Source organism: Lepidochelys kempii, chromosome 1 (assembly GCF_965140285.1).
Source record: "Lepidochelys kempii isolate rLepKem1 chromosome 1, rLepKem1.hap1, whole genome shotgun sequence".
Taxonomy (NCBI): Eukaryota; Metazoa; Chordata; order Testudines; family Cheloniidae; genus Lepidochelys; species Lepidochelys kempii.
The window spans coordinates 12,182,479-12,210,324 of NC_136380.1; the positions used below are offsets into that span (position 1 = coordinate 12,182,479).

The 27,846-nt window shown below is 47.5% G+C and overlaps 1 protein-coding gene and 1 long non-coding RNA gene across 3 annotated transcripts in view; one reads left to right on the forward strand and one right to left on the reverse strand.

Moving 5' to 3' along the window:
- Positions 1-15,398, forward strand: SPCS2 (signal peptidase complex subunit 2). 2 transcript variants are annotated; one of them, XM_073334270.2, is made up of 5 exons: positions 4-135; positions 7,160-7,243; positions 10,351-10,510; positions 11,706-11,841; positions 14,408-15,398. In XM_073334270.2, the coding sequence occupies exons 1-5, from the start codon at positions 97-99 to the stop codon at positions 14,592-14,594; spliced, it is 606 nt and encodes a 201-aa protein (XP_073190371.1). In that variant the 5' UTR covers positions 4-96; the 3' UTR covers positions 14,595-15,398. The 2 variants fall into 2 exon arrangements, with proteins under 2 accessions (XP_073190380.1, XP_073190371.1); XM_073334279.1 differs by lacking the exon at positions 7,160-7,243 and having other exon boundaries at positions 1-135.
- LOC140907713 (uncharacterized) overlaps positions 13,360-27,846 on the reverse strand; it is a 23,793-nt gene continuing 9,306 nt past the window's right edge. The window contains exons 2-5 of the long non-coding RNA XR_012157589.2: positions 26,489-26,550; positions 26,282-26,361; positions 13,964-14,020; positions 13,360-13,817 (exon numbers count right to left, since the gene is read on the reverse strand). This is a non-coding gene — a long non-coding RNA (uncharacterized LOC140907713). The remainder of the gene's footprint in view (positions 13,818-13,963; positions 14,021-26,281; positions 26,362-26,488; positions 26,551-27,846) is intronic.

Genomic DNA, 27,846 nt, shown 5'->3' on the forward strand with positions numbered 1-27,846 from the left:
CGCTAGCAATCCCGTCAGCCCCCGCGCGGCTGCCCTGCGCAGCCAATCGCCGGCGCACAGCTCGCCCCGAGCCGCGGGGTGGAGGGAGGAGAGAAGATGGCGGCGAAGGGCGGCAAGAACGGGCTGCTGGAGAAGGTAGCGGGCTGGGGGAGGGCACGGCGGGCTCGGGGCGCCCCGCGGCTGGGGCCTCGGGCTCAGGCGCTGCAGCCCGGGGCTAGGCCCCTCCCCTCGGGGGGCACCCGGGACTGATGCCTGCCCCCCTTTCCCCAGAGCCGCCTCCTCTTCCCCTCCCCCCCCCGGCATCCCCCCTCCCACTGGGTGCGGGCTGCTCCCTTCCCCCCCAGAGCCGCCTCCTCTCCCCCGGGTATCCCCCCCCCACTGGGTGCAGGCCCCTCCCCTTGGGGGGCCTCTGTGGGAATGGGCGGGGGCACCCGGGCCTGATCCCTGCCCCACCTTCCCCAGAGCCGCCTCCTCTCCCCCCGGGCATCCCTCTCACTGGGTGCGGGCTGCTCCCTGTCCCACCAGAGCCGCCTCCTCTCCCCCTCCCCCCCCCAGCATCGCCCTCACTGGGTGCAGGCTGCTCCCTGTCTCTCCCTTCCCCCCCCCCCCCGGCCAGCCATCTTCTGTGCGCCCCCAGGGGTCACCCTCACTGGGCACAGGCTGATCCTGGCACACACACTCCCTTTTGAACCCTGAGGTGGGGGCCCCGGCCCCTTAGAGCATTATCTCCAGAAGACCTGGTACAGGGGCACAGGCATCCATCTGGGGCTGGTCCTGTGACCCTCAGCACAGGAGTCCTGGCACCCATGCCCCCCCCCCCGAAGAGCATCCCTCACACCCTTTATCTGAGTGTCGAGAGACCTCTACATGGCTCCCTCCCCATGAGTATTGAAGCAGGGCTTTTGAGCCCATATGTGGTCCCCTTTCCCCACCCTGAATGTAGGAGGGGGACTCTTTGGTTCCATAAGGCTTCCTCACCTATGTACATTGAAATGGTGCTCTTAGCATGTATGTGCTATGTGTGAGCATTGAAACAGGGCTCTTGGCGCAAGCAAGCCCTCTTCTGCCAACATCCCATTTTGCAATTAACGTGCTCCTCTACAGGCACTCCTTAGTACCCAACCCTGCTTCATGGAGCATTTTGCTATCGGAATTTACTCAGCACAGAGGTGTGGTTCTGTAAATGCACATTTGAAATAATGGACAGCTGTAACTGGTCCCTCTGCTTTGTCCCTTTTCAACGTTGTCTGTTTGCCTGGCATGTGCAGCATATGATAGGAAGTAAAATGCAGAAGTAACGAAACAAAGGAAACTAAGGCCAGGTCTACGCTAAGAGCATATTGCTGGTACAGCTATACAAGATCAGCAAAGCACTCCTAGTATGACTTCAGCTTATGTTAACATTCCTTATTCCAAATGCTCACCACCACCACCTTACTCTGAGCAAAATAAGCTCCACTGGCAAAAGTGTGAGTTTTGCTGGTATAAGCTGTGTCCACATGAGGGGCTTTTACTGGCACAGTTTTGTCAATTAGAGATTGTACCTCATTGTACTCCTGACAGACATAGCTATACTGGGAAAAGTTTGTAGTGTAGATCTGGCCTAATCCCTATGGTTATTAATATGAAGTGAGTTTGGTAATCTCAGCCCAGTTTTGAAGGGCCAGGTGTTTGCATCTTTATTTCTCCCTTTCTCTGCACCAGCCTTGACTTTGGCCTGGAATGGGACAATCGAGTTTGAGATCAAAATATACTGTAGGCAATATGTTTTTAGAGCTGCAGTCATCTCTTAAAAACACTTGCGTTAACTGTTGCTATAAACGATGGGGTTTTTTAAAAATTAAATACTTCCAGGTTTCTTGCTGCAAGCAAATGTGTTTAATTTTCGGATTTCAAATGGTAGCAGTTTGTGGTTTTAGTGTGATGCCTTCTGGAAGTATCCTCGTTATTTTTCAATGTGCTTGGTAAGCCTTCAATTGTGGTTATGTAAAGTGCAACCAAAGCAAATGTGTGCTGGGGAATATAAATATCTTTATCTTCTGAAATGGCGGCTGTCCAGTTGGTGCAGAAACTGAGTCATTCAGTAACAGTGCATTGAATCTGTTGGAAACCCTAACTATAATCTGATGTATTCTTCTCAGGATTTCTGTTTGCATGCATGCACACACTCTTACTTGAGAGCTGTTCTTTCTCACTCATGTTGATTCTTGGATGCTTTGGATGGCTTTGATGAAACCTGGTGATCTCAGGGAGCAGAGCAGTTGGGGCACATGTTGGTGAAGTGATATCTGGAGAACTGCTGGTGTCTGAATATCTTTGGTTACAAGGGTTTGTGTTCAGCTTTACAGAAGAGCTAAGACTAAGGCCAGGAGGTATGCCATGGCAAGGGACAAATATTTAGCACACTTCTCGTGTTTTATAAATATACTGTCAGGTAGAACTTTTCTGGGTACTATGCATACTGACTACTCCATACTGTCTTGCTCCATTAGTAGGGCTTGCAGTTCATCTTTGACCATAAGCTAGATCAGGTGCAGCCCTTTTGATTTTGATAGCCACAACCTGACAGACTGTCTTTCTAGTTGAGTTTAAATAGATTTATTACAACCATAGTCTACATAGGCTGCTGACTTGTTCCTCTTGGCTACTTAACCTCATGTGGAGGAGAGGGTGCCAACCATCCTTAAACATGCAGATGTTCGCTCCATCCTCAAGGTCTGAAACCCTCTCTTTTGGTGTTGTAGTGTAAGATGGGAATCAATTAGTAGTGATGACAGGGATTTGACTTGTACTGTCTTTTGAGGGCTGATCTGAGCTCCCTTGTTGCTCCACGTAGTAGAGGCCCATTGGTGAAATTACTTGCAAATATAAGAGAGAATATCATTTATGCCCCTTGCTTATTGAGGAGACTTGCTTCCAGGCAGTGAGGTGGTTTAAGAACTCGGGTGTCACTTTCACTCAGTCCTTGTCATACAAGGCTGTGGGTTGGATGTAGTATACGAGTGCGTTTTTACTGGAGCAACTTGTGCAGACTATATCCTTGCTTATCCTCGGATGACCTTGCAAGACATCTGCTTATTTATGTCTACAGCACCCTAACATGTGCTGTGTGCCTTCTAGAAATATGTGAAAAGACAAGTTCACGCTCCTAAAAATGCCACAGTCTAATAAAATGAGAATAACAGGGTGAAAGGGGTGAGGAAGGACCAAGGTAAAGATCATGCAATGACTTGTGAACATGTTGAATTCCTTCCATAATGGGGTGGGGTTGGGTTTGGGGGGGGTGGGGAGGGTTGGTGTGTGTTAACTTGCTGAGATGCAGGAGTGAGCTTTAAGGAAGTATTAACATGGTGGTAGCTTAACAAATGAGTCTTGGCGTTATCGTAAGCACATGGTTACTGGGAGGGGTGGAAGCCTATAAGTACAGTAGAACCTCAGAGTTACGAACACTAGAGTTATGAAGTGACCAGTAAACCATACACCTCATTTGGCACCAGAAGTATGCAATCAGGCAGCAGTAGAGACCAAAAAGAACGCAAGTACAGTACAGTGTTAAATGTACACTACTAAAAAATAAAGGGAAAGCAGCATTTTTCTTCTTCATAGTAAAGTTTCATAGCTGTGTTAAGTCAATGTTCAGTTGTGAACTTTAGAAAGAATAATCATAAAGTTTTATTCAGAGTTACGAACAGCCTCCATTCCCAAGGTGTTTGTAACTCTGAGATTCTACTGTACTTAGCCTCTAGAAGAGATTATTACCTGTCAGCAGGGCTTCTCCTTTGCTGCTGCATCCTGAACAAGCTGCTGTGCATTTTCTAGGGTTGGCATGAGGGTAGCTACGCTGAGGCAAAAAAAGGAAGATGGGGCAAATCCTAACACACTGGGTTGAGGCAAAATTCGTTAATGTGAGGCACTCAGTTACTAAAGCAGTGAACATTATTGACCAACATGTCAATAAACTTTTTTAAAGAATCACTTTCATCTCCATATTTATCATCTATCCCTAATTGCCCTATAATGGACACCTTTGAATTCTTACACATTTCTCATTTTATGAGAGGGATTCTTTTATTATAACACAGACATTTTATTCAGTGGCTCAAATGTTCAGAGATCACTTTTAACATAAGTTAGTATTAAATGTTTAATCATGGAACATGAAGACAACTTCCCTTTAAATATTTTTGGATTCCAAGTCACTTTTTCCCTTCATTTCCTATTTTAGGAACAAGCCCAAGAATACAGTAATGACTTTGTGAAGAGAACTAGTTATTGTCGCTTCAGAAATGGGAAGCAATTCGGTAGCTAACGTGTGTTCTGGTAATTTAATAAAGGGCACACAGAAATAATTGAGAATTTCTTTGATTTTTCACAGTTCATCTCAAATGGGGCAGGTCAGTTCCAAAAAAGAGACTTTTAAATGGCTTGTTGAACTTACCTGTTATATCAGTAAGTCCAGATCAAATTTGTTCAATTTCACAAGTAAAAAGCTAGTTTTTCTAAAAAGAAAAGGAGTACTTGTGGCACCTTAGAGACTAACCAATTTATTTGAGCATAAGCTTTCGTGAGCTCACGAAAGCTTATGCTCAAATAAATTGGTTAGTCTCTAAGGTGCCACAAGTACTCCTTTTCTTTTTGCGAATACAGACTAACACGACTGTTACTCTGAAACCTAGTTTTTCTATCAGCCCTGAAAATCCAGCCTCTCCTTGTACTTCATCACCAGTAACGAAGATTCTACAGGTCAAATGACACTTTTGCTTCTTTGTAACACTGTTGGTTTCATTGGGTTCTACCGGTGTAATAGAGGACAGAACATGGTCCTGCAATTGACAGTTCACAGTTCTAGTCTGTACATCAGCAACAGAATAGGATCAAGCTATTCTATGTGGACTCTGACTCAACAGTAGTAACTTGTTTTTGACACTTGAGTGACACACACAGCAGATCTGTAGCATAAGAAGCTGCCATTTTTACGTCATTTCTTTTTGGAACAGTAATACGTGTTAAGGCTCTAGTAATCAAAATACAATCACCTGTAGGCAATTATTTTCCCATAAAACTCCCTCTCCCCCGCCCCCCATCTTCCCCTCTCACCCCAGTTGAGAAATGGAGCCTAGATATTTTGGCGAAGGATGCCTAGGAAATGCTCGTGTGCAGTCATGACATTTGAATTATTTTCTTCAACTTCCTTTTGGTTTCTTTCTGCCAACAGATAAGGAGGGACTGAGGGACTCAGAGGTGGTGTGGGGATGTAAAGCTTACTTGACCTTTGGGTACCAGTCTAGTTATTAGAAAGAAACTCAAAAATCCTTCCCCCTCAACCTTTTTCACTTTCCCTTCTCTCCCCCCACCCACCGACTCCAAACACACATGTTCAACTAAACCCCTGTGGGTGATCTAATGTGGAGGGTGGAAAAAAATCTAAAAATCATTGACTTGTATGCCGTTATAATCTGTGGGAAAGGGTTTTCTCAGCTATGATTCATTCTATACTAACCTTAGTATTGCTGTAAAAATCGGGGTCCAGTGATCTTCCATAAATATCTTCTATTTTAAACTTACACAAAAACAAGGGCTATATTAACTACTGGCAAAGGGCCTGTTACTACTCTGCCTTGTAAAATCAGCTCCTGCACTTGCACACGTGCTGAAGTTTCCTAGGCATTCAGCAATTCATGCCTGTGTCTCTCGGAGCAGAATTGTGTGATTATTTTTCAGCGCCTATAGAAGTAAATCAGGGCAAACATCTTATTTTAAAATAGTTTATTTTAACCAGAGAGAGAAGTGTGCTCTTCTGGCACTAAGTCAGTAAGTCATCTTGTCAACTTCACTTAGGGGAACTAATGCAAGTTCAGAATATCTCCTACCAGGATCTAACGTGTGGTTCAAGTTCTACTGAAATATCGGGCCATTTAAAATACACACAGCTCAAAGCAGTACTGCAAAGTCCTGCCAAATGAATTTAAGACAGATATTGCTATGAGTTTTATGGACTTTAGGGAGGGAGTTAACTCTTGTATTACACATGTGAAGTTATACTTGGTCCATCATAAGCAATAGGGTCGCATCTCTGGGCGACAACTTGTGGAAAATTTGAATGTAATAATAATACCCAACTCGTACATATCACTTTTTATCAGTAGATCTCAAAGCGCTTTACATAGGAGTTCAGAGTCGTCATCCCCATGTTACATATGGGGAAACTGAGGCACAGAGAGGCTAAGTAATTTGCCTAAGGCCACTCAGCACACAAGTGGCAAAGCTGAGAATAGCACCCAGGTCTCCAGAGTTCCAGTGCAGTGCTCTTTCCACTAGCTCACACTGCCAAGTGGCTAGATGGCCAGTGTATAGCTGGGTTAAAAGAGTGGGGATTATTTTTGTTCTTGTTTTCTTTAAAAATCTCTCATTCGTCTAGGACAGGGGTTCTAAAACTTCATTGTACCGTGACATCCTCCTGACAACAAAAATTACTATACAACCCCAGGAGGCGGGACCGAAGTCTGAGCCCAGCCAAGCCCCACTGCCCTGGGTTGGGGGTGGGAGGGCAAAGCCAGAGGGCTTCAGACCCGGGTGGGGGGCCTGTAACCTGAGAGAGAGAGAGAAAGACAGTTTTCATAGCAAATGTAAGTACTTTGGAAGATTTGATGGAAAAGAATTAACAAATCATCCAGCATCATTAACATTCCTATCACTGGCAGTGGCATCTGTTGGCAAAGGCAAGCATAGAACTGAAATTACAATCACTCCATTTTAAATTGTCACTTTATGAGATCATTTCTACAGCACTGCTTATAAGACTCATCAGATTAAACCTTTTCAAAACTTGGTATATCATGGCCACAACAATAAAATCTACTAAACCTGAGGTTTGCTTTGAAAAAAGCATGGTTGGAAGGTCTAACATCATGCTGAATTGCGGTACAAACCACTTACAGTACTGCAGCACAATTGTGTAATAGGTACTAGATTTCATTAATCTTTGGGCAGTTGTTCATATACAAATAATACTTGCTATGGAGCACTTCCTTTGAGTGTGGTTTTGAGTTACCATTTGCTCTTCTCTTCCTATTCAGTGTGGAAACACGTGTTTTACAAATAAAATGTTTACTCATGCCAAGTTCTTGGAAGTGACTTGATTTCTCAATTTGCATTGCAGTGGAGGATTGATGACAAACCAGTAAAAATTGACAAGTGGGATGGATCAGCTGTGAAAAATTCTTTGGATGATTCTGCCAAAAAGGTATATTCTGACTGACTGACCTATGCTAGCCTCCCGATGGGCCTTTTGAAATCACTGCCGTGGGAGCCACAAAGGTACTTAAGTGCCTACATTTCATTTTTAGGCACTACTGTGAGGCACAAAACTCCCACTCGGCTGCTGCCTAACCCAGTAGGTGCTTAAACTCACTTGGCATCTAAGTATTTTCCTCTGGGCGTGCTCGTTGCAGCTTCACTCTAGGCACCTGAGCGCCTGTTTCCTTCCTGAACATAAGCACTACTGCGTCATGATAGGTATTTGGAGGCTTATCTACTACCTCAGCCCCAGAGTGATTCACAAACCAGGAAAGACAGGTGTTTGGTCCCCTAAGTCATGTGCGCGGGCCCAATCCAGTTGGCACCCTCTGAGCACACCTTCCAGATCAAACTCACCCAAGGGGCCCACACAGAACAGCCAGGGGCGGGAAAGACCTCCCTTCTAACCTTTAGCCTTGTGTTCAAGAAGGACAAGTGCAGAGTCCTGCACTTAGGACGGAAGAACCCAATGCACCACTACAGACTAGGGACCGAGTGGCTAGGCAGCAGTTCTGCAGAAAAGGACATAGGGGTGACAGTGGACGAGAAGCTGGATATGAGTCAACAGTGTGCCCTTGTTGCCAAGAAGGCTAACGGCATTTTAGGCTGTATAAGTAGGAACGTTGCCAGCAGTTCGAGGGACATGATCATTCTCCTCTATTCAGCATTGGTGAGGCCTCATCTGGAGTACTGTGTCCAGTTTTGGGCCCCATACTACAAGAAGGATGTGGAAAAATTGGAAAGAGTCCAATGGAGGGCAACAAAAATGATTAGGGGGTCGGAGCACGTGATTTATGAGGAGAGGCTGAAGGAACTGGGATTATTTAGTCTGCAGAAGAGAAGAATGAGGGGGGATTTGATAGCTGCTTTCAACTACAAAAGAATGGCCATACTGGGTGAGACCAAAGGTCCATCCAGCCCGGTATCCTGTCTACAGACAGTGGCCAATGCCAGGTGCCCCAGAGGGAGTGAACCTAACAGGTAAGATCAAGTGATCTCTCTCCTGCCATCCATCTCCACCCTCTGACAAACAGAGGCTAGGGACACCATTCCTTACCCATCTTGGCTAATAGCCATTAATGGACTTAACCTCCATGAATTTATCCAGTTCTCTCTTAAACCCTGTTATAGTCCTAGCCTTCACAACCTCCTCAGGCAAGGAGTTCCACAGGTTGACACTGCAGTGTGTGAAGAAGAACTTCCTTTTATTTGTTTTAACCCTACTGCCCATTAATTTCATTTGGTGGCCCCTAGTTCTTGTATTATGGGAACAACTAAATAACTTTTCCTTATTCACTTTCTCCACCACTCACGATTTTATATACCTCTATCATATCCCCTGTTTGTCTCCTCTTTTCCAAGCTGAAAAGTTGTGTCTTTATTCTCTCCTCATATGAGACCTGTTCCAAACCCCTAATCATTTTCGTTGCCCTTTTCTGAACCTTTTCTAATGCCAGTATATCTTTTTGAAGATGAGTGCACTACATCTGTACCCAGTATTCACCTGAAAGGGGGTTCCAAAGAGGATGTTCTCAGTGGCACCAGGTGACAGAACGAGGAGTAATGGTCTCAAGTTGCTGTGGGGGAGGTTTAGGTTGGATATTAGGAAAAACTTTTTCAGTAGGAGGGTGGTGAAGCACTGGAATGCGTTACCTAGGGAGGTGGTGGAATCTCCTTCCTTTGAGGTTTTTACGGTCAGGCTTGACAAAGCCCTGGCTGGGATGATTTAGTTGGGGGATTGATCCTGCTTTGAGCAGGGGGTTGGGCTAGATGACCTCCTGAGGTCCCTTCCAACCCTGATTTTCTATTATAGGGTACACACCCAGGATGTGGGGGACCCCTAGTTCAAGTCCCCTATTCCCCCCCCTTCCCCTCCCAGCAGGAGAAGGGATTTGAACAGGGAGCAACAACCTCTCAGGTGAGTGCCCTAGCTACCAGGCTATGGGATATTCTGTTGTGATTTCCTCAATGTCTCCTTCTGAAGTTGTTCCACTTGAATTCAGCAATGGAATACTTCAGTGCTAATTGGGCCAGTGACCAAATTAGAATGCCTGTGTAGCCTAGTAGTTAATGGCACTCAACAGAGAGGTGGCAGATCAGGAGGAGGAATGACATGATCCAGGAGTCTCTATCCTGGGGGAGTACCCTAGCCACTAGGCTAATGAGTTGTATGGGAGGTCCTCGCCCTCCCCTCGGCCATTTTGTTTTAGGCTCTGCACACAATTTAGGCCTATCGTCTCCTGGTTCATGAATCACAAGCAGAGCTGGGCGACTCCCTGGAGCCCAGACTTAGGCGCCTGTGTCTATGAGAGGGGCAGGGCTTAACACCCCCACCCCACCCCGGTCAGCATCTCCCATAGGCTGATTTAGGTGGCTCCGCACCTAGCAGGCTGGCTTTGGTGGAGTGCTTTCTTAGGCGCCTGTCTCTCCCTGTTCATCGTATAGGGAGCCTAGGTGCCTAACCCGGTTTGGGGGAGGGGAAAAGGGGGGTGTTGCACTGTTGCTTCTGTGATTTTTCTAGGTGCCCTCAGTGTTGCAACACTTGAGTCCCTTCACGGATTCCACGTTGGAGCCTCACTCTGTACAGAACTCTCATGAAAGCCAGTGACAGATCTGTGTGCAGACGTTTCCAGGATCAGACTCCTATTGAGTGTCTCCTCCTAGAGCTGTGAACGACTCAGAAATCACTTGCTTTCTTAGATGTTTCCAACTCAATTACCATGTCATTTTCCATTAATAAAATTGGCTAGTTAGCCTTAAAATGGCTTTTACTCGTGTTAGGAAAAGTTTAAAGAACTTATGTACATTTAAAGACTATTTAAATTAGATATAAAATATATCTAAAGTTGCAGCACTCTCACCACATTTATTGCTGTTTCTTTGATGCTCCTGGAGTTGAATTGGTTTTTCCCTTTCGGATGCTTTAATTAAAATCATCTGGATTATGCAGTTAAAATTAGTGCATCTATAGAGAATTAATTTAACTCTTCTTTGGAAGCCATCTGTAAAAGTAGCCAAGTATGCAATAAACTGGGCTCTTTGCTTTCCCATCAGGTTCTCCTGGAAAAGTACAAGTATGTGGAGAATTTCTGTTTGATTGATGGTCGCCTCATCATCTGCACAGTCTCCTGTCTCTTTGCCGTCGTGGCTTTGATTTGGGATTATCTGCATCCCTTTCCTGAATCTAAACCTGTTCTCGCTTTCTGCGTGGTATCATATCCTTTCCTGTGTGCTGCAGGTTTAAGGTGTCTGTCTTTCCCCAACAAGTAAAAAAAAAATTTAAATATCCATAATTGTCTTTCCCCCTTTTAGAAGACACAGAAGTAAAACTGGTAGGTCCTGTCTGAATTTCACAGGCAGTGGGGCTTGCCAGGTTTCTATTTTAGTATTTTATTTTAACATCCAAGTCCTCTTCCACATTATTTTAGTGGAAGAAACTTGTATTTCTGCAAAGGGACTCATATAGCACCAGCTGCTTCCTGTGATACTACAGATCAGGTGCTGGGAGTGAAATGGCAAGCAAGAGCAATTGTCTGAGGCTGCCATCAAGGAATAACAGGTACATAAAAATTGGGAAGAGGACAGCAGTATAAATGTAAGTTACATTTAGAGAACAGTTAGTAAATGTGAAGTATTGAGTAACTTTTATCATTCAGGTTTTTTTCAGCAATGTTCTCTGCCATTCTGAATACTGACTTTGTTTCTGCTGTTTGGCTATAGGAGTTAGTCTCCTGAATTGTCTGCACTAACCATGTCCAGAGTGATGGCTAAAGGGTGCAACATTTCTCTGTATATACAGCAATCTCTCTGAATTGTGCAGATAGTCTCAGGGGGGCAGTGTGAGCTGGTAAATTGAGCACAAAGCTGAGAGTCAGGAGCTTTGGGCTTCTAACCCCTACTATTCCACTGACCTGCTGTGTGACCCTAGACACACGGATTATTTCCACTGCTTATTCTACCTCAGGCTTTCATGAGGCCTCCTTTAGATGTAGCCAGTGAAATTTCAGTCAAGTAACTGAAAACACCATTTATTCTTTTCTATTCACGCTTAATTGTCTTTTAATCTTTTGATTTTTCTGTCTGACTCCTTGGTAAGTCTCGTTCAAGAGAGGTTCTGATAAACTTTTGCCCACCATTCATGTTACTTCAGGCATTGATCTGTGGTCTTGTGGTAGTGGGAAGATTTCTAAGAGCTAGAGATTGACACATTATATTTGCATTTAACTTGTTCATACTAATAAAAATGTCAACCAAAAACCAAGCTCTAAATGATCTTGTCAGAAGCAATTAAATCCCCAGCCGCTGTGTGGAGATGAATCATTTACTTGTATGCATTCCACTGTTCACATGTCCTCCTTGTTACTGTTGCATGGCTCTCGTATTCCCTTAATTTCTTTAACTTTCCCGAACTTATTTTGTGATGATGGGAATCCTGACCATCTATACCTCATACAAGGAGAAGAGCATTTTCCTGGTAGCACATCGAAAAGATCCTGCAGGGATGGACCCTGATGACATCTGGCAACTTTCCTCCAGTCTAAAAAGGTATTTTTGCTTCTAGAACCACATTTACCAAAGGACCATAATGACAGAACATCCACACCCTGCTGAGGCCTGGGATTTGCCTACTTACTAGTTACTGTGGGGCAGGAATGTCATTTCCGCTTCCTGTTAGTTCTGTCATCTTTCTCTGTACAGATTTACTCAGAGCAGCGCAGGAGCCAAATGGCTGGTGTCTGTGTTTATTTGCAGCACTGTGGCATAAGCCTTATACAAAGTGTTCTATATTACATCTGTGTCATGTACTGCATTGCCTCCCAGTTGGCTTCTGGGCAATATTCAAAGTGTTGGTTCTATCAAAAGCCCTGAATGACCTGAGACCTGCTTCCTTAGAGCCTGTCTTTCTTCCTGTGCTCTATTGCCGTTAATACCCACGTGGAATCACCCCACATGTTTTCTGCTCTCTGTATCAGGGTTTCTCAACCCGTTGGTAGAGCCCTATAGTGGGCATGGTATTGCCACCCTTACTTCTGCACTGCTGCTGACCGCAGCGCTACCTTCAGAGCTGGATGCCTGGCCAGCAGTCGCCACTGTTCAGCCGCCCAGCTCTGAAGGCCAGATTTGAGTCAGTGGCATTGCAACCCCAAGAACCAGGTCACAACTCCACGCAAACAAATTTGGTCCAGTCATGGGGGTGGGGCCAAACCTGAGTGGTGCTGCAACCCTGGAGGTTGCAGTGCCCGAAGCGGAGAGCCACGCCCAGCCAGCCTCACAGCACTGGATTTGCCACTGTGGGGTGAGTGCTGGGCAGGACCCAACCGAAACCACCCCAGGGCCTCCACCTCCAGACTATTTACTGAGTCGCAACAGGCCATAAACATTTGCAAATGGGTCCTGAGCCCAAAAAGGTTGAGAAGCAGGATCTCTATATTGCACCCTTTTTGCGTCCGTATTTGTCTGGTGTTACATCCCCTTTTAGTCATTACTTAGCCAAGTTAAGTCTCTTTTCTCTTTAAGTCAACTCCTTCTGTCCTTTAGTCGCTTAGGCCTGATCCTTCAGCCCTTAGAAAAGTAGACCCATTAACTCTATTTGCATGAATGCAGATTGCAGTATTGGACATTTAGTTGCTTTTATTTGAGCTCCTATCATGATTTCTAGTTTTGAGATGGCTAAACTTTTTATGCAGTATTCAATTTTCTGTCCCCTATTATAACTAATATATATAACTTGATGCCACAAGATATTGGAGTCCCCAGAGTTTAGCATGATTCAAAAAAGAAACTTTTTAAATGGGGAGAGTGTTAGCTTAGATAGGTTAAAAGAATAAGGGTTACAAACCCTCATGCTTCCAGCATAAACCAATCACTGACTGATGGGTTAGGAAGGAATCCTGTACCTTTAAAACATCTGGTACTGGTTGCTGTAAGATATGACACCAGAAGAGATGGGACACACATCTCTCCCTATATGAATAGCTGGTTGCCTCCCTGTTTGTGATTTAATTGTGCTTTCTATTCCTGGCCTGTAAAATATATTTTAATTAAAGTGTAAAACAGTCAGACTTTTGGAGACACAAGCATTTTATTAACTGAAACAATGAAAGCAGAGCAGGAAGGAAGTAGGTGGGGGAGGGAGCGGGAGTAATGTTAGTTCGCTTTTAAGGGCAGAGGAATTGCTTACATGGAATTGGTTCATGTCATTTAAAACAGGGAGGCATTACCCCAAAGTGTGGCTTCTAAAATGTGGCCCAATTAACCTCATCTTTGACTTAAAAACACAGTTTTCCTTAAAAGATCATATAGATACATATTAATACACACACGGTGGAAATCTTCCATGGCTGTTGAACTGATCTCACGGCATGGAAACTGTCATTTTCAGGAAGTCAGGTCCACTGTGACACGGAGAGACTGATCTTTACTGACATGTGAAGAAAGCACTTCATTTTGTCTGTTTGCAGACTCAGGAATGGATGGGCCTTTCTGCCTAGGTTTTTATTATCGCTATGTCATTTGAGCACCTTAACAGAAAAAGAAATGAGGTTAGTGCTAGTCGCTTGGGGAGACGAGAATCTCTCCTGCAAATTCAGGACTCCTCTGTCTGAAGGAAACAAAAAACAAGATAATTTCAAGCAAAACTGCCTCTTAAATGCATATTGATGCTTACCAAAAAGCAGGGTTACAATTCATGAGCTTGCCCATTAACATCTACATCAGTTTCACCCTGTTAGAATTAAAATAGCAGTAAGGTCAGAGCAATCAACAGCCATGGAGAAGTTTGAATTTTACTAGTTATTTTAACTCTAATGTTAATTTAAGAAAGTGCTAACCCCAAAAAGAGCAGTAAAAAAATCCTTTAATATCGAGTTATTTACTGATACTGCATGTTGCAGCATCTTTGTGCATAGACGGTGGAGCATTGCATGCTGGGACCTGGGCCGTACACCTGTGGTGAAGATGTGGGATTGCTGCAGCATGTGTCACTTGTTCAAATTCGGGGTGTTCTTTTGGCTACTAGGCTCTCAGCCCAATGTAGCCACACAGCTGTGCCAAATCTGAGTAGCCCCCTCTCTAAACTGTGACTCACGTTCTCTTTCTGTGTCCCTTCAAGGTTTGATGACAAATACACCCTGAAATTGACTTTCATCAGCGGGAAAACCAAACAGCCGAGAGAAGCAGAGTTCACCAAATCTATTGCTAAATTCTTTGATAACAATGGAACATTAGTCATGGAGGCCTACGAACCGGAAATCTCCAAGCTTCATGACAGTTTGGCCACGGAAAGAAAAACAAAATAATGATTCCAAGGGCCATCTTCCTGCGTGGATCATGCTAAATTAATACTAATAAATAAAGTGAAATAGCAAAGAATGTTACTTGCCTCTGTTTTTGTCCTGAAATCCTATTTAATTCTGGATAAAGCAGGATTTTTAAACTTGGATCTGAAATCTTGAAGCTAATGCAGTCAGATTAAAGCTACAGACGGTCTTGACCTGTGTGGTTGCAGTGTTTAACCTGCCTTTCAGGTTGCTCTGTCACTTTTGAGATGATGTTGGATGACATTTGACCTATCAAAGACCTTTAGGAGAGAGGTTTTTGCTCAATGCTGTATTGACTTCCTCCTTTTTACCTGGCACTGCTTTATAGTATGTAGCTCTGTGCCATGCAGTGTTTGGGGGATTTTAGCATTCACATTTTGCTGACTTCATTTTATCTTTTTCTTAGTGAATCTTTATGTTAGGAATTCAGGACAAAACCTTCATGTAAAACAACTCTGTCCATTCACAAACAAGTGTTTTCTTTATTTTTATATTTATCTGATTGGGGAGTGGGTGGGTGGGATCGATTTTTATATCAAATCCTTTTATCTGTTGGAAGAGAAAAATATCGAGACTGCAAATATGCTACTTCTGTATGTTAGAGCACGAAATTTATTGACAAGGTGAAAAAAGCAATGGCATTTTTAGAGCTGTAAATGTCCTTCATGTTTGTCCAACTGGCATATTTCGTATTGAGATTCTGTTCAGTTGTGTCCCTGATATAAACTGTCATTTTTCTAAATGATTTTTTTTTTCAATAAAAGGAAAGAACAGATGTGAAAACGGTGTTGCGGTCTTCATGGGGGAGAGATTACCGGAGCCCAGTTGTCTTAAAATCACATTCCTGTCTAGAAAACCCTGGTACCCACTACCACATTACATACATACCTGAGACCACTAACACTGAAGAGTTAGACCCAGATCCCCAAAGGAATTTATGTGCTTATAGCCCTTCCTTTGCCATTTTGTGTGGAGTTAAGTGCACCACTGCTGTTCTTGCGAGAAACTGCTTAGGCACCTGCCTCCAGAAGAGGGGTTTCCATCTGTGAATCACAAGCACAGCTAGGTACCTCCATCCATCTCGGACATAGGTTCCTAACTCTTGAGAGGTGTGAGACTTAGGACACACCCTAAGTTAGTTTAGAAGACAACCCACCTAGGGTGCTGGTTTTTGTGGGTCTCATTCTCAGGGCCGAAACTCTCCCCATGCATAGCCTAGGCATCCAAGCTAAGGTCTGGGGATGTCCCAGTCCCTTTGTGGATCTGGGCCTTTGACTCCCTTCAGTTTGTGCATTTGACAGCACTTTCTCGGGAGTCCATTTCACTGTTTCTTGGAAACTTCAAGGGAGAAACTGCCCAACTGAAAACACCTTTATAACCATCAGCAGGAGAGTAAAAGTACTCTTTGTCTCTCAATGATTTGAAAAAAAAAAAAATTCAATTTCAAAACAATTAGGTTGTCACCCTTTAAAGAACAGCAATGGGCCAAGACAGCCCATCTTGTCTTTCAAAACGAGTTGTCCTCGCTGTGATGTCATTTGGTTGGAAGGAACTTCGCTTTCTTCATGTTAAAAAGTGAGATTACATGACCTGTTTGTATTGTGCTTATTTGCATTGCCTCCAGGGTCCCAGTCAAGGATCAGGAGTGCACAGTGGTAGACACTGTACAAAAAACAGCAAAAATTTACAAATTTTGTCACCGTCTTTGTTGAATAATACATAAAAGGGGAAGCAATGGAATGTGCTGGAAGTAGTGGAGAACAATTTGTTCCTGTTCTGGGGAGTGAAGAGAGGTTAGCAGTGCAGGGGGCTGCTATGGGGACCAGTGTCATGAAGGGAGGAATTTTCACAAGCACGGGGCCTTGGCCAAAGTAATGGCAGCCTCCTTCAATGAGAGCTGTGATTGGCCAAGCCTGAGTGCTCTTGAAACCTCCCACCCTGACTTCTTATTTTTTTGAGGGGAGGAAGTAGAAGAGAAGCAGCTGTGTTTGCTCAGGGTGCTCTCTGAATTGAATGAGAATTGGAGGATGGTGAGGAACTTCTGAGAGCAGCCATTCCCACACCCACTGTGCCCTCTTGCCAGGTGCAGCTCAGCTAGAGGAAGAGCATGAACGTGACAACATTCGTCTAAATACCTTGCACGTTTGGAGGGCTCTGTGTCTCCGAAACCTCTCAGGAAACCATATCCATCTGTTTTGGACAGAATAATGAAGTTGAGAAATCAACTCATACAGCCTAGCCTCCAGCTGTAGGTCTGTTTACTGCAGCTGGTTCCTTCCAGAAGGGGTTTTACAGGGATAGGAATCACCGGAGAGGGATATAAAGTCAAACTTCAGACCTTGTTATGGGGCTCCCTGTCTAAGCGCCGTCCCTGGAAACCAAGCACATAGTGACAAATGCTCTTCCCCTACCCCTCCTGCTGTTGGGTCCCAGTGACCTTGTTCCATTCATGCTTAGCATGGTTGCAATTCACCCACCACTGACTCAGTTTACCATCATTGTGATAGCTCCGGCCAAGCCAGCATTAGCCTGGCAGTGCCACACTGTTCTCTGCAGGTCATCAGCCGCCTAGGCTTGTCAATCACCTAAGGAAGTAGCAGGCTGATGAGCATATGTCTACACTGCAGAGAAAACCCTGGGGCTCTGAGTCTCCAAGCCCAGGTCAACTGACTCAGGGTCACGGGGCTTTAGCTGCAGGTCTAAAAATAGCAGTGTAGACATTCCCGCTCGGGCTGGAGCCCAGGCTCTGAAACTCAACAAGGTGGGAGGCCAAAATTCTAAGGAGGAGTACAAAAAAGCAGCACAGAAAGGCTAAGGCACAAAATGAGTTACACCTAGCAAGGGATGTAAAAGACAAGAAGAAGAGGTTCTTTAAATACATTAGGAGAAAGATAGATAGGTCTTCTACTTAGGGGAGGAGGACAGCTAATAACTGATGACATCAAGAAGGCTGAGGTGTTTAATGCCTATTTTGCTTCAGTCTTCACTAAAAAGATTAGTGATGACCAGATACTCAGCACAATTCATATTAACAACCAGGGGGAAAGGAAGGCAAGTCAAAATAGGAAAAGAACAGGTTAAAGACTATTTAGATAACTTGGATGTATTCAAGTTGGCACGGCCTGATAAAATTCATGCTAGAGTTAAGGAACTTAAGGAACTAGCTGAAGCAATCTGAGAGCCATTAGCAATTATCTTTGAGAACTCCTGGAAGACAGGAGAGATCCTAGAAGACTGGAGAAGGGCAAATATAGTACTTAACTTTAAAAAGGGGAACAAGAAGGCCCTGGGGAATTATAGACAGTCAGCCTAACTTCAATTCCTGGAAAGATACAGGAGCAAATTACTAAACAATCAGTTTGTAAGCACCTGGAGGATAACAGGGTGAATAGCCAGCATGGATTTGTCAAGAGCAGATCAGACCAAACCAGACTAATTTCTTTCTTTGACAGGGTTACTGTCCAGTGGATGGGAGGAAGCAATAGATGTGATATACCTTGGTTTTAGTAAGGCTTTTGACACAGTGCTGCATGATATTCTCGTAAGCAAAGTAGGGAAATGTGGTCTAGAGGAAATTACTATAAGGTAGGGACACTACTCAAAGAGTAGTTATCAATGGTTTGCTGTCAGTTTGGGAGGGTGTATCTAGTGGGTTCCCACAGGGGTCAGTCCTGGATCCGGTACTATTCAACATTTTCATTAATGTCTTGCATAATGGATTTATGGGCAGCACGTGAGCCCCCCTTCGGGGACGCTAGCTATGCAACTCCGTCCCTTCTGCCCAAGTCCCCCCTACTGCCTGCTGGAGCCCCAAGGGCCCCCCCCACACCCAATGAGGCCCACCCCCTCCCCACATCCGAAGGAGCCCCAGCCGAGCAGCCCCGGGCCGCCAGCTGGCCTCAACGCTGGCCCCAGCACCCGGCTGCCACCCTATCATTGGGTTGCGCACTGGCCCCAGAACTGGGTCACCGGCCAGCCCCAGTCACCTGCTGGCCTCTGGCTGGAGCTAAGCTGCTGCCGGCTTGGAGGAGAGGATGTAGGGTGCGCAGGGCCGTGGCTTGGCTTGGCCTATTCTACCTGTCCCCCATGAATGGAACAGAGAATGTGCTTATAAAATTTTCAGATGACACCATGCTGGGAGGGTGTTGCAAGCACTTTGGAGGGCACATTTAAATTCAAAATGTCTTTGACAAATTGAAGAATTGGTCTGAATTCAGCCAGTTGCAATTCAATAAAGAAAAGTGCAAAGTACTTCACTTAGGAAGGAAAAAGCAAATGCCCAACTACAAAGTTGGAAATAACGGTCTTGGTGGCAGGACTGCTGAAAAGGATGTGGGGGTTATAGTAGACCATAAACTGAAATGAGTTGTCCATGTGATGCAGCTGCAAAAAGGCTGATCTGATTCTGGGGTGTTTTAACAGGAGTGTTGTACGTAAGACACAGGAGGTAATTGTCCTGTTCTACTTGACACTGGTGAGGCCCCAGCTGGAGTACTGTGTCCAGTTCTGGGCACCACAATTTAGGAAGGCTGTGGACAAATTGGAAAGAGTCCAGAGGAGAGCAACAAAAATGTTAAAAGCCTTAGAAACCCTGATCTGTGACGAAAGGTTGAAAAAACAAGGTATGTTTAGTCTTCAAAAAAGAAGACTGAGGGGGGCCTAATAACGGTCTTCCAATACTTTGAGGGCTTTTATAAAAAGGACAGTGATCAAATTGTTCTCCATGTCCACTGAAGGTAGGACAATTAACAGGCTTAATCTGCAGCAAGGAAGATTTTAAATGAGATGTTAGGAAAAACTTCCTATCTATAAGGATAGTTGAGCTCTGGAATAGGCTTCCAAAGCAGGGCATGGAGTCCCCATCATTGGAAGCTTTTAAAAACCAGTTGGACAAACACCTGTCAGGGATGGTCTAGGTTTACTTGGTCCTGTATAGCACAGGTGACTGGACTTGACAACTTCTCGAGGTCTCTTCCAGGCCTACATTTCTATGATTCTATGAAATCCCAAAGGGACATGGTCTTCTTGCAGACCATCCTCTTAGATAGGTCCTTAAGGTGGTCTGGCTGGATATTCAGTTTATGTGCCCCACTGGCAATCTTATTGTGCCATCGCAGTTTTTGGTGCCCACATGATGGCTGGCTGGGTAGCGGCATTCCTGGGCACAGGCACGTAGAATTTTCTGATTTTCATGACAATATGTCTGTACCGAGACAGCCTCCAAAACTGAACCAGTGCAGGTGGGAGGCAGCTGCTGGGTTCAGCTTCAGGCATCCCATTTCTGGTCTTATCCTGCCACTTAATATGGAGCAACTGAGAAAGTCTCCAAAACACAAATCCCATGTTCCTCAGCCTTCCTCAGCACCCATGTTTCACTGCCCTGCAATAGAGTTGCTATGACCATGTTTCCATCGATCCACAGCTCCGTGGCAAGTCTGATGCCATGCCCGCAATGTGGCAACTGCTGCTGCTATACAAGCGCCCACATCTTTTGAGCATCCTCCAGCGCTGTAACACTGCCCAAGTATTCGACCCTTGCCACCTGCTCGATGTCCCATCTGGACAGATTAATAGGGAGCTGTTTGTAATGTGGGGCTGGAGATGGCTTGGTGGTAAGAGCCAGAGACTTAGTTTTATCCAGATTAATAACCTTTCCATCGAGGCAGGTTCTGTATGAGCTTCTGGCCCTCGGTTAGGCATGTTGTGAAAAGGAGAAGCCCTGAACTGTCACTGCCCATTCCTAGTTCTGTGGATAAACCAGGGCTCCTACCCGGAGTCAGGCCCTGAATTAGGGTTGCCAGTTTTGGTTGGATGTATTCCTGGAGATTTCATCACATGATATAATCTTTTATTAAAGATTAATCTTTAATTCCTGGAGACTCCAGGCCAATCCTGGAGGCTTGGCAACCTGAATTTATGCAAGCCTCTTTAAAAAGGGTGAAAAGCAGCCAAAGCAGCCAGAGGACAGCTGGGCTGTGTTACAGAAGGAATCATAGAAGATTAGGGTTGGAAGAGACCTCAGGAGGTCATCTAGTCCAACCCCCTGCTCAAAGCAGGACCAACATCAACTAAATCATCCCAGCCAGGGCTTTGTCAAGCCGGGACTTAAAAACCTCTAAGGAACCCATTCCAGTGCTTCACCACCCTCCCAGTGAAATAGTGTTTCCTAATATCCAACCTAGACCTCCCCCACTGCAACTTGAGACCATTGCTCCTTGTCCTGTCATCTGCCACCACTGAGAACAGCCGAGCTCCATCCTCTTTGGAACCCCCCTTCAGGTAGTTGAAGGCTACTATCAAATCCCCCCTCACTCTTCTCTTCTGCACACTAAATAACCCCAGTTCCCTCAGCCTCTCCTCATAAGTCATGTGCCCCAGCCCCCTAATCATTTTCGTTGCCCTCCGCTGGACTCTCTCCAATTTTTCCACATCCTTTCTGTAGTCCCAAAACTGGACGCAGTACTCCAGATGTGGCCTCACCAGTGCCGAATAGAGGGGAAAAACAGTTACTCACCTTCTTGTAAGTGTTGTTCTTCAAGATGTGTTGCTCATATCCATTCCAATCAGGTGTGTGTGCGCCGTGTGCACAGCTGTCGGAGAGTTTTTCTCCTAGCAGCACCCGTCAGGTTGGCCGCGGAGCCCCCTGGAGTGGCGCCTCCACGGCACTCAATATATGACCCTGATGACCCGGCCCCTCCTTGGTTCCTTCTTGTGGTTACTCCAACAGAGGGCAAGGCGGGTGGGTTTGGAATGGACATGAGCAACACATCTCGAAGAACAAGTTATTAGAGGTGAGTAACCGTTTTTCTTCTTCGAGTGATTGCTCATATCAATTCTAATTAGGTGACTCCCGAGCCTTACCTAGGTGGTGGGGTGGAGTTATGGAATTCCTGATTGAATTCGCTCTGTTGAAAGCTGCATCATCTCTGGCTTGCTGGACGATGGCATAATGAGAGGTGAACAAATACACTGAGGACCAACTCACTGCCCTGCAGATTTCTTGGTTCGGGACCTGGGCCAGGAATGCCACCGATGAGGCCTGTGCCCTTAATGGAGTGTGTTGTAACTGCCAGGACTGGTGTCTTGGCCAGCTCATAGCACATGCAGATGTAGGACGTGATCCAGGACAATATTCTTTGAGATGAGACCAGGAGTCCTTTCATGCAGTCAGCCACCGCTATGAACAACCGGTTTGATTTCCTGAATGGCTTAGTGCATTCAAAATAGAAGGATAATGCTAGCTGAACATCCAAGGAGTGCAACCCCTGCTCACAGCTACCGGCATTCGACTTTGGATAAAAGACAGACAGGAATATGTCTTGGCTGGTATGGAAATGAGAGACCACCTTAGGCAGGAAAGCAGGGTGAGGTCTGAGCTGCACCATGTCTTTGTGGAAAACTGTATGAGGTGGGTCGGAGGTAAGAGCCTTTAACTCAGACACTCTTCTTGCCGATGTGATGGCAATTAGGAAGGATACCTTCCATGAGAGGTAGAGAAGGGAGCAAGTCATCAGCGGTTCGAATGGGGGCCCCATTAACTTGGAGAGGACCAAATTAAGGTCCCATGCAGGGACAGGCTGTCTAATCTGAGGATGTAGCCATTCCAGACCCTTGAGGAACTGTCCCACTATGGGGCTGGTGAAGACAGAGCGCCCAGTGATTCTGGGGTGGAAAGCTGAGATAGCCACTCGGTGTACCTTTATGGATACTGCCAGGCTTTGCTGTTTCAGGTGCAGAAGGTACTCCAGAATAAGAGGTAACAGTGCCTGAAATGGGGGTGTATGACGCTGGTCCCACCAGCAAGTGAACCTCTTCCACTTTGCCAGATATGTGGCCCTCCTGGAGGGCTTTCTGCTGCTGAGTAAGACCTCCCTTACCTGCTGTGAGCACAGAAGTTCATGAGTTTCAGCCATGAAGCTTCCAGGCCGTGAGATGGAGGGGCCGTAGGTCTGGGCGATGAAGCTGACCGTGGTCCTGAGTGGTAACGTCGGGGAGGAGCGGCAACATGACCATGGCATCAACCGACAGATCCAGAAGCTTGGTGTACCAGTGTTGTCAAGGCCATACTGGTACCCCCAGAATTATTTCTGCCCCGTCTCTGCAGACCTTGAGCAGGACCTTGTGCACGAGAGGGATCGGGGGAAAGGCACAGAGGAGACAGCCTCCCTAGGGTAGCGGGAATGTGTCCGCGATTGAGCCCGGGCTGCTTTTCTGGAAGGAGAAGAATGTTGGATACTTCCTGTTGCTCCGAGCGGCGAACAGGAAACCCCCACCTCTGGAAAATGGAGTGAATGACGTCCGGCCAGATGGACCACTTGTGGCTGTGAAAGGACCTGCTGAGGTGGTCCGCCAGTACGTTCTGGACTCCTGGCAGATATGATGCTTCCAGGTGAATGGAGTGGACTATACAGAATTCCCACAGTCTGAGGGCCTCCTGACAGAGGGACAAGGACCGCGTTCCACCCTGCTTGTTGATGTAAAACATTGCAGTGGTGTTGTCCGTCGTGACTGCCACATACTGGCCTTGCAGTTGAGGCTGAAAGGCCTGGCATGCGAGATGCACAGCTCTCAGCTCCTTGATATTGATATGGAGAGAGAGCTTGTCCTGTGACCACAGGTCCTGCATTCGGAGATCTCCCAGATGTGAGCCCCAACCTAGACCTGACGCGTCCGTCACCAGAGACAAGGAGAGTTGAGGGCTGCTGAAGGGGACTCCCCCGCAGACCATCGGAGCATTGAGCCACCACTGGAGTGACTCTAGGTCCTTCTGTGGTACCGTAACCACTAAGCCCAGGCTGTTGCGCCCCAGGCAGCATGTCGAAGCAAGTCATGTCTGTAGATGCCTGAGCCCCAGCCTAGCATGCCGGACCACGTACGTGCAGGTGGCCATGTGACCGAGGAGACTGAGGCAATTCCTCGCTGTTATAGTCGGGTACTCGCTCATGCATCGAATCACGCATGACATGGCTTGGAATTGGGACTCAGGCAGACATGCTCTTGCCTGGACCGAGTCCAACACTGCCCTGATAAATGCTATTCTGTGGGTCGGTGACAAGGTTGACATCTTCACGTTGAGGAGGAGACCGAGTCTCTCAAACGTGGATGTGACCAGACTGACCTGCGACTCCACCTGCTCCCTGGTGCGCCCCCTGAGTAGCCAGTCATCTAGGTAAGGGTATACCTGCACCTGCCTCCTTCGGAGGAAGGCTGCTACCACTGACATGCACTTGGCGAACACTCATGGGGCTGTCAACAGGCCGCAGGGAAGAGCCATGAACTGATAATGTTTTCGGTAGATCACGAACCTCAAGAAGCGTCTGTGAGCAGGGCGAATCACTATCTGAAAGTACGTGTCTTTCATGTCGAGGGCAGCGAACTCATCTCCCGGATTCAGGGAAGGGATAATTGTATTGAGGGAGACCATGTGGAACTTCAACTTTGCCATGAACTTGTTGAGTCCTCGCAGGTCTAGAATGGGTCTGAGACACCGCCCCCCACCCGCCCCACTGGCTTTGCGGATTAGGAAGTATCGGTAATAGAATCCCTTGCCCCTTAGCTCCTGAGGAACCTCCTCCACTGCTCCTATGGCAAGGGGCGCCTGCACCTCCTGGATAAGGAGTTGTTCATGAGAAGAGTCCCTGAAGAGGGTTGGGGAAGGGGGGTGGCAGGGACGGTAGGAGCCGAATTGGAGAGAATATCCCATTTCCACCGTGCGAAGAACACAGCAGTCTGATGTTATTTGGGACTATGAATGGTAGAAGTGGGATAGATGGTTCAAAAACCACGGGGAAGGATCCGGTGTTGACACAGGTGCTCCGTCCTCAGGTGCACCTTCGAAATATCTATTTTGAGCCCAAGGAAGACTTAGTCGTACCCTGGACCTGTCAGATGGGGGATGAGAAGGCTTACACCTGCCATTCCTACCCTTGCACCTGTAGAATTCCTGCCTCGGCCGAGGAGGATACGGGTGCTGTTGCGGCGGTTGGGGCTTAAAGGGCTTTTGTTGGGTTGCCGGGGTGTGTGCATAGCCAAAGATTTCATTGTCACCCTGGAGTCTATGCCGTCTGGAGTCAGTCTGCTCGGCAAACAGACCCACCCCGTCAAAGGGTAGGTCTTGCATAGTTTGCTGAACCTTGGGCGAGAGCCCCGAGGCCTGCAGCCAGGAAGTACGCCGCATAGCTATCCCTGAGGACAAGGTGCAGGCTGCTGAGTCCGCAGCATCCAGTGTGGCCTGTAAAGAGGTCCATGGCACTGCCTTGCTGTTAGGGGCAAATTCCTAAAGCTGTGTTTGTAAGGTTATTGGTATTATGATTTATGATGTTTGTATGAAACCCATTTTGTTATCTAAAATGGAGGACTTGGTCATGTGATCAGGAGGGTTGTGCAGTTGGAGTGTTTTCCCGCCCTTTCCAACGGTCAGCAGTGGCCCAAGTAATAAACAAGTTCCAGTTTTAACTGGATTTTCCCGCGGATTCTATGGGGTTTCCCAATGCAGGGGTCTCAAACTCGTGGCCATGGGCCATCTGCGGCCCACGAACCTCCCCCGTGTGGCCCGCAGGACTCCAGGAGTTTTGGGGCCGGGTCTCTCCCTTGGCCTCACCTGCCACCCCCGGGTGCTCCCCCCACACACACCCCAGGTGATTTACAATGGCCCGGGGTCCCGGCAGCGCAGCGGAGCTGAGTGGCGTCTGCCAGCTCGCTCCACGTGTCTGCTGGCCCCTTCCTGCGGCCCCGTGGTGGGGTGGGGCTGTGCCTCCATGCGCTGCCCCCACCCCAAGTGCCCCTGCGGCCCATGGGAAGCTGCGGGGTCGGTGCCTGGGGGCAGCAGTGCACAGAGGCCCCCCGGCCCGCCCCACCTTGGAGCCCCAGGTAAGCGCCGCACCCCCTGAACCCCTCCCAGAGCCTGGACCCCCATCCCCTCCACACATACCCCCTCCTGCCCCCAAAATCCCTCCCAGAGCCTGCACCCCCTTCCCACACACCCCCTCCTGCCCCCAAACTCCCTCCCAGAGCCTTCACACCCTCCCCACACACCCCAGCCCCCAAACTCCCTCCCAGAGCCTGCACCCCCTTCCCACACACCCCCTCATGCCCCCAAACTCCCTCCCAGAGCCTGTACCCTCTCCCCACACACCCCAGCCCCCAAACTCCCTCCCAGAGTCTGCAACCCCACCCCCTCCTCCTGCACGCCCCAGCCCAGAGCCTGCACCCAGCACCCAAACTCCATCCCAGAGCCTGGACCCCAGACTCTCTCCCCCACCCAAACTCCCTCCCAGAGCCCAACCTCTCACTCCTTCTGCACCCAAACTCCCTCCCAGAGCCTGCACCCCAATCCCCTACCCCAGACCTCCTCCCCTACCCAAACTCCCTCCCAGAGCCTTAGGCAAGTGGGGAGTGGAGTTTTTTGGGGGGCAGAGTTTTGGGGAGCAGGTTCTGGGTGACATGAGTGACATTATTGGCCCGCTGGAAGGATTTGAGGACTGGCACTGGCCATAAAGTAAATTGAGTTTGAGACCCCTGCCCTAAGGGATTTTGTGCTATATAGTCTATATAAGAGCGGCAGTTACCTCAGTTCGGAGCTGCCCATCTGAGTGGCAGGTGCACGCAGGTTTGCTTCCACAAGTGATCAAAACTCTGGACAAGTGCCATCTCCAGCTATTGCTTACCATCTGCAGCAGTTAACGTCCACCGTTGTCATTCGCCTGTGAACACCCAGCTGTCATCCGTGAGCCTGCCGCCGTGTCATCTGGAGCCAGTGAGAAGGACGAGTCATCAAGGGATCTCCTCAGAGTTCCTCTCCTGAGGCTCTGTACAAGCCAAAGGATCGAAGTCCTGAGCAACCATCAGAAGGGTGACATTGTATGTTTACTTACCTTTTGTACTCCACGGGTGTCTAGTTTGGGTCTTGGCTTCAGGCCACAGATGTTCTGAGTTACTGTACCAATAGAATAAGTTTCTGTTATTGTTTTATGCATTTTTCCCGTTCCCATTTATGTTCCTCAGTTTCCCCAAAATAAACACAATGTGTTTGGTTTATATATACCTGATTCCACTTGCCTCATTCCAGCAGAGGAAGGGGAAGAGAGGTTACCTAAGGAGGACTAGCTTGGCTACCAACAGGTGATAGATACTGGAGCTCGCAGTAAAGGACTGTGGGCCTATATTTTTGTTGGGGAGTTCCCTGCAGCCTTTCCAAATTTTATTCCTTGACCTAACATTGCCCTCCTCGACAACTGCCCCAAACTCCTCCCTGGACTCTGCTGGTACCAGCTCCCTAAACTTCAGCACTGACTTCTAGGAGTTAAAGGTACCTGCTCAGGATTGCCTGTTGGTTGGCAATCCTGAGTTGCAAACCTCCCAAGGAGTAAATTTTGTGTTAGAATAAATCCAGGCGCTTGGCGTCGTTAGGTTTAGGCGCTGGGGCTTGCTGACCCTGCCTCTCCTCTCCCTCTCCTTTACTGCCAACACTACCAACGAGCAAGGCTGTGGGTGTGTGAACAGGTAGTCAAACCCCTTGGAGGGCACGGAGTACTTCCTCTCCACACCCTTAGCGGTGGGAGGGATGGAGGCTGGGGTCTTCCAAATGGTCTTTGCACTGGCTTGTATAGTTTTTATGAGGGGTAGAGGGACCCTGGATGGTCCTTCTGATGCCAGGATGTCCACCATAGGGTCCTTCAGCTCTATCACCTCCTCAGCCTGCAGGTTCATATTCCGTGCCACCCTGCGCAGGAGTTCCTGGTGGGCACGGCTATCTATAGGGGGCGGTCCCAAGACGGAGGTGCCTGCCACCGCCTCATCTGGAACCCAGCCCAGTTCCTGAGCCAGACCCTGGAGTGGCTGGCACGGAGCTAGAGGTGGGGCAGGAGGTCCCCAAGGACAAAGGGGGTGGAGGAACTGGGTCCGCCAGACCCACTTTGTCCTCGGGGACCTCCTGCCCCACCTCTAGGGCCATGCCAGCCACTCCAGGGTCTGGCTCAGGAACTGGGCTGGGTTCCAGGGGAGGTGGTGCAACCGCCGAATCCTCTGCACCCTTAGGGGTGGGGCGACTGGCTGCTGCCTTCAGCACCCTAGGCTCGGACGCCACTAAGCATGAGGCCTTGGGCTGGGCACCCTGGGCCTAGTGGTATGCCCATGGGGTCCAAAATGGCCACGGTGCTGGCCCGTGACACTGCGCAGGCCATGGCCCTGCACCGACGTCAGGTATGTTCCATGCCGGCGCGGCTGCGAATAT

Bases quoted from the DNA above. Each gene is read 5' to 3' on its own strand.
- SPCS2 (XM_073334270.2), top strand. From the start codon at position 97: ATGGCGGCGAAGGGCGGCAAGAACGGGCTGCTGGAGAAG. The intron at 10,511-11,705 runs CATATCCTTTCC...AACTTTCCCGAA, and splicing joins TCTCGCTTTCTGCGTGGTAT to CTTATTTTGTGATGATGGGA. The intron at 11,842-14,407 runs GTATTTTTGCTT...TGTCCCTTCAAG, and splicing joins CTTTCCTCCAGTCTAAAAAG to GTTTGATGACAAATACACCC.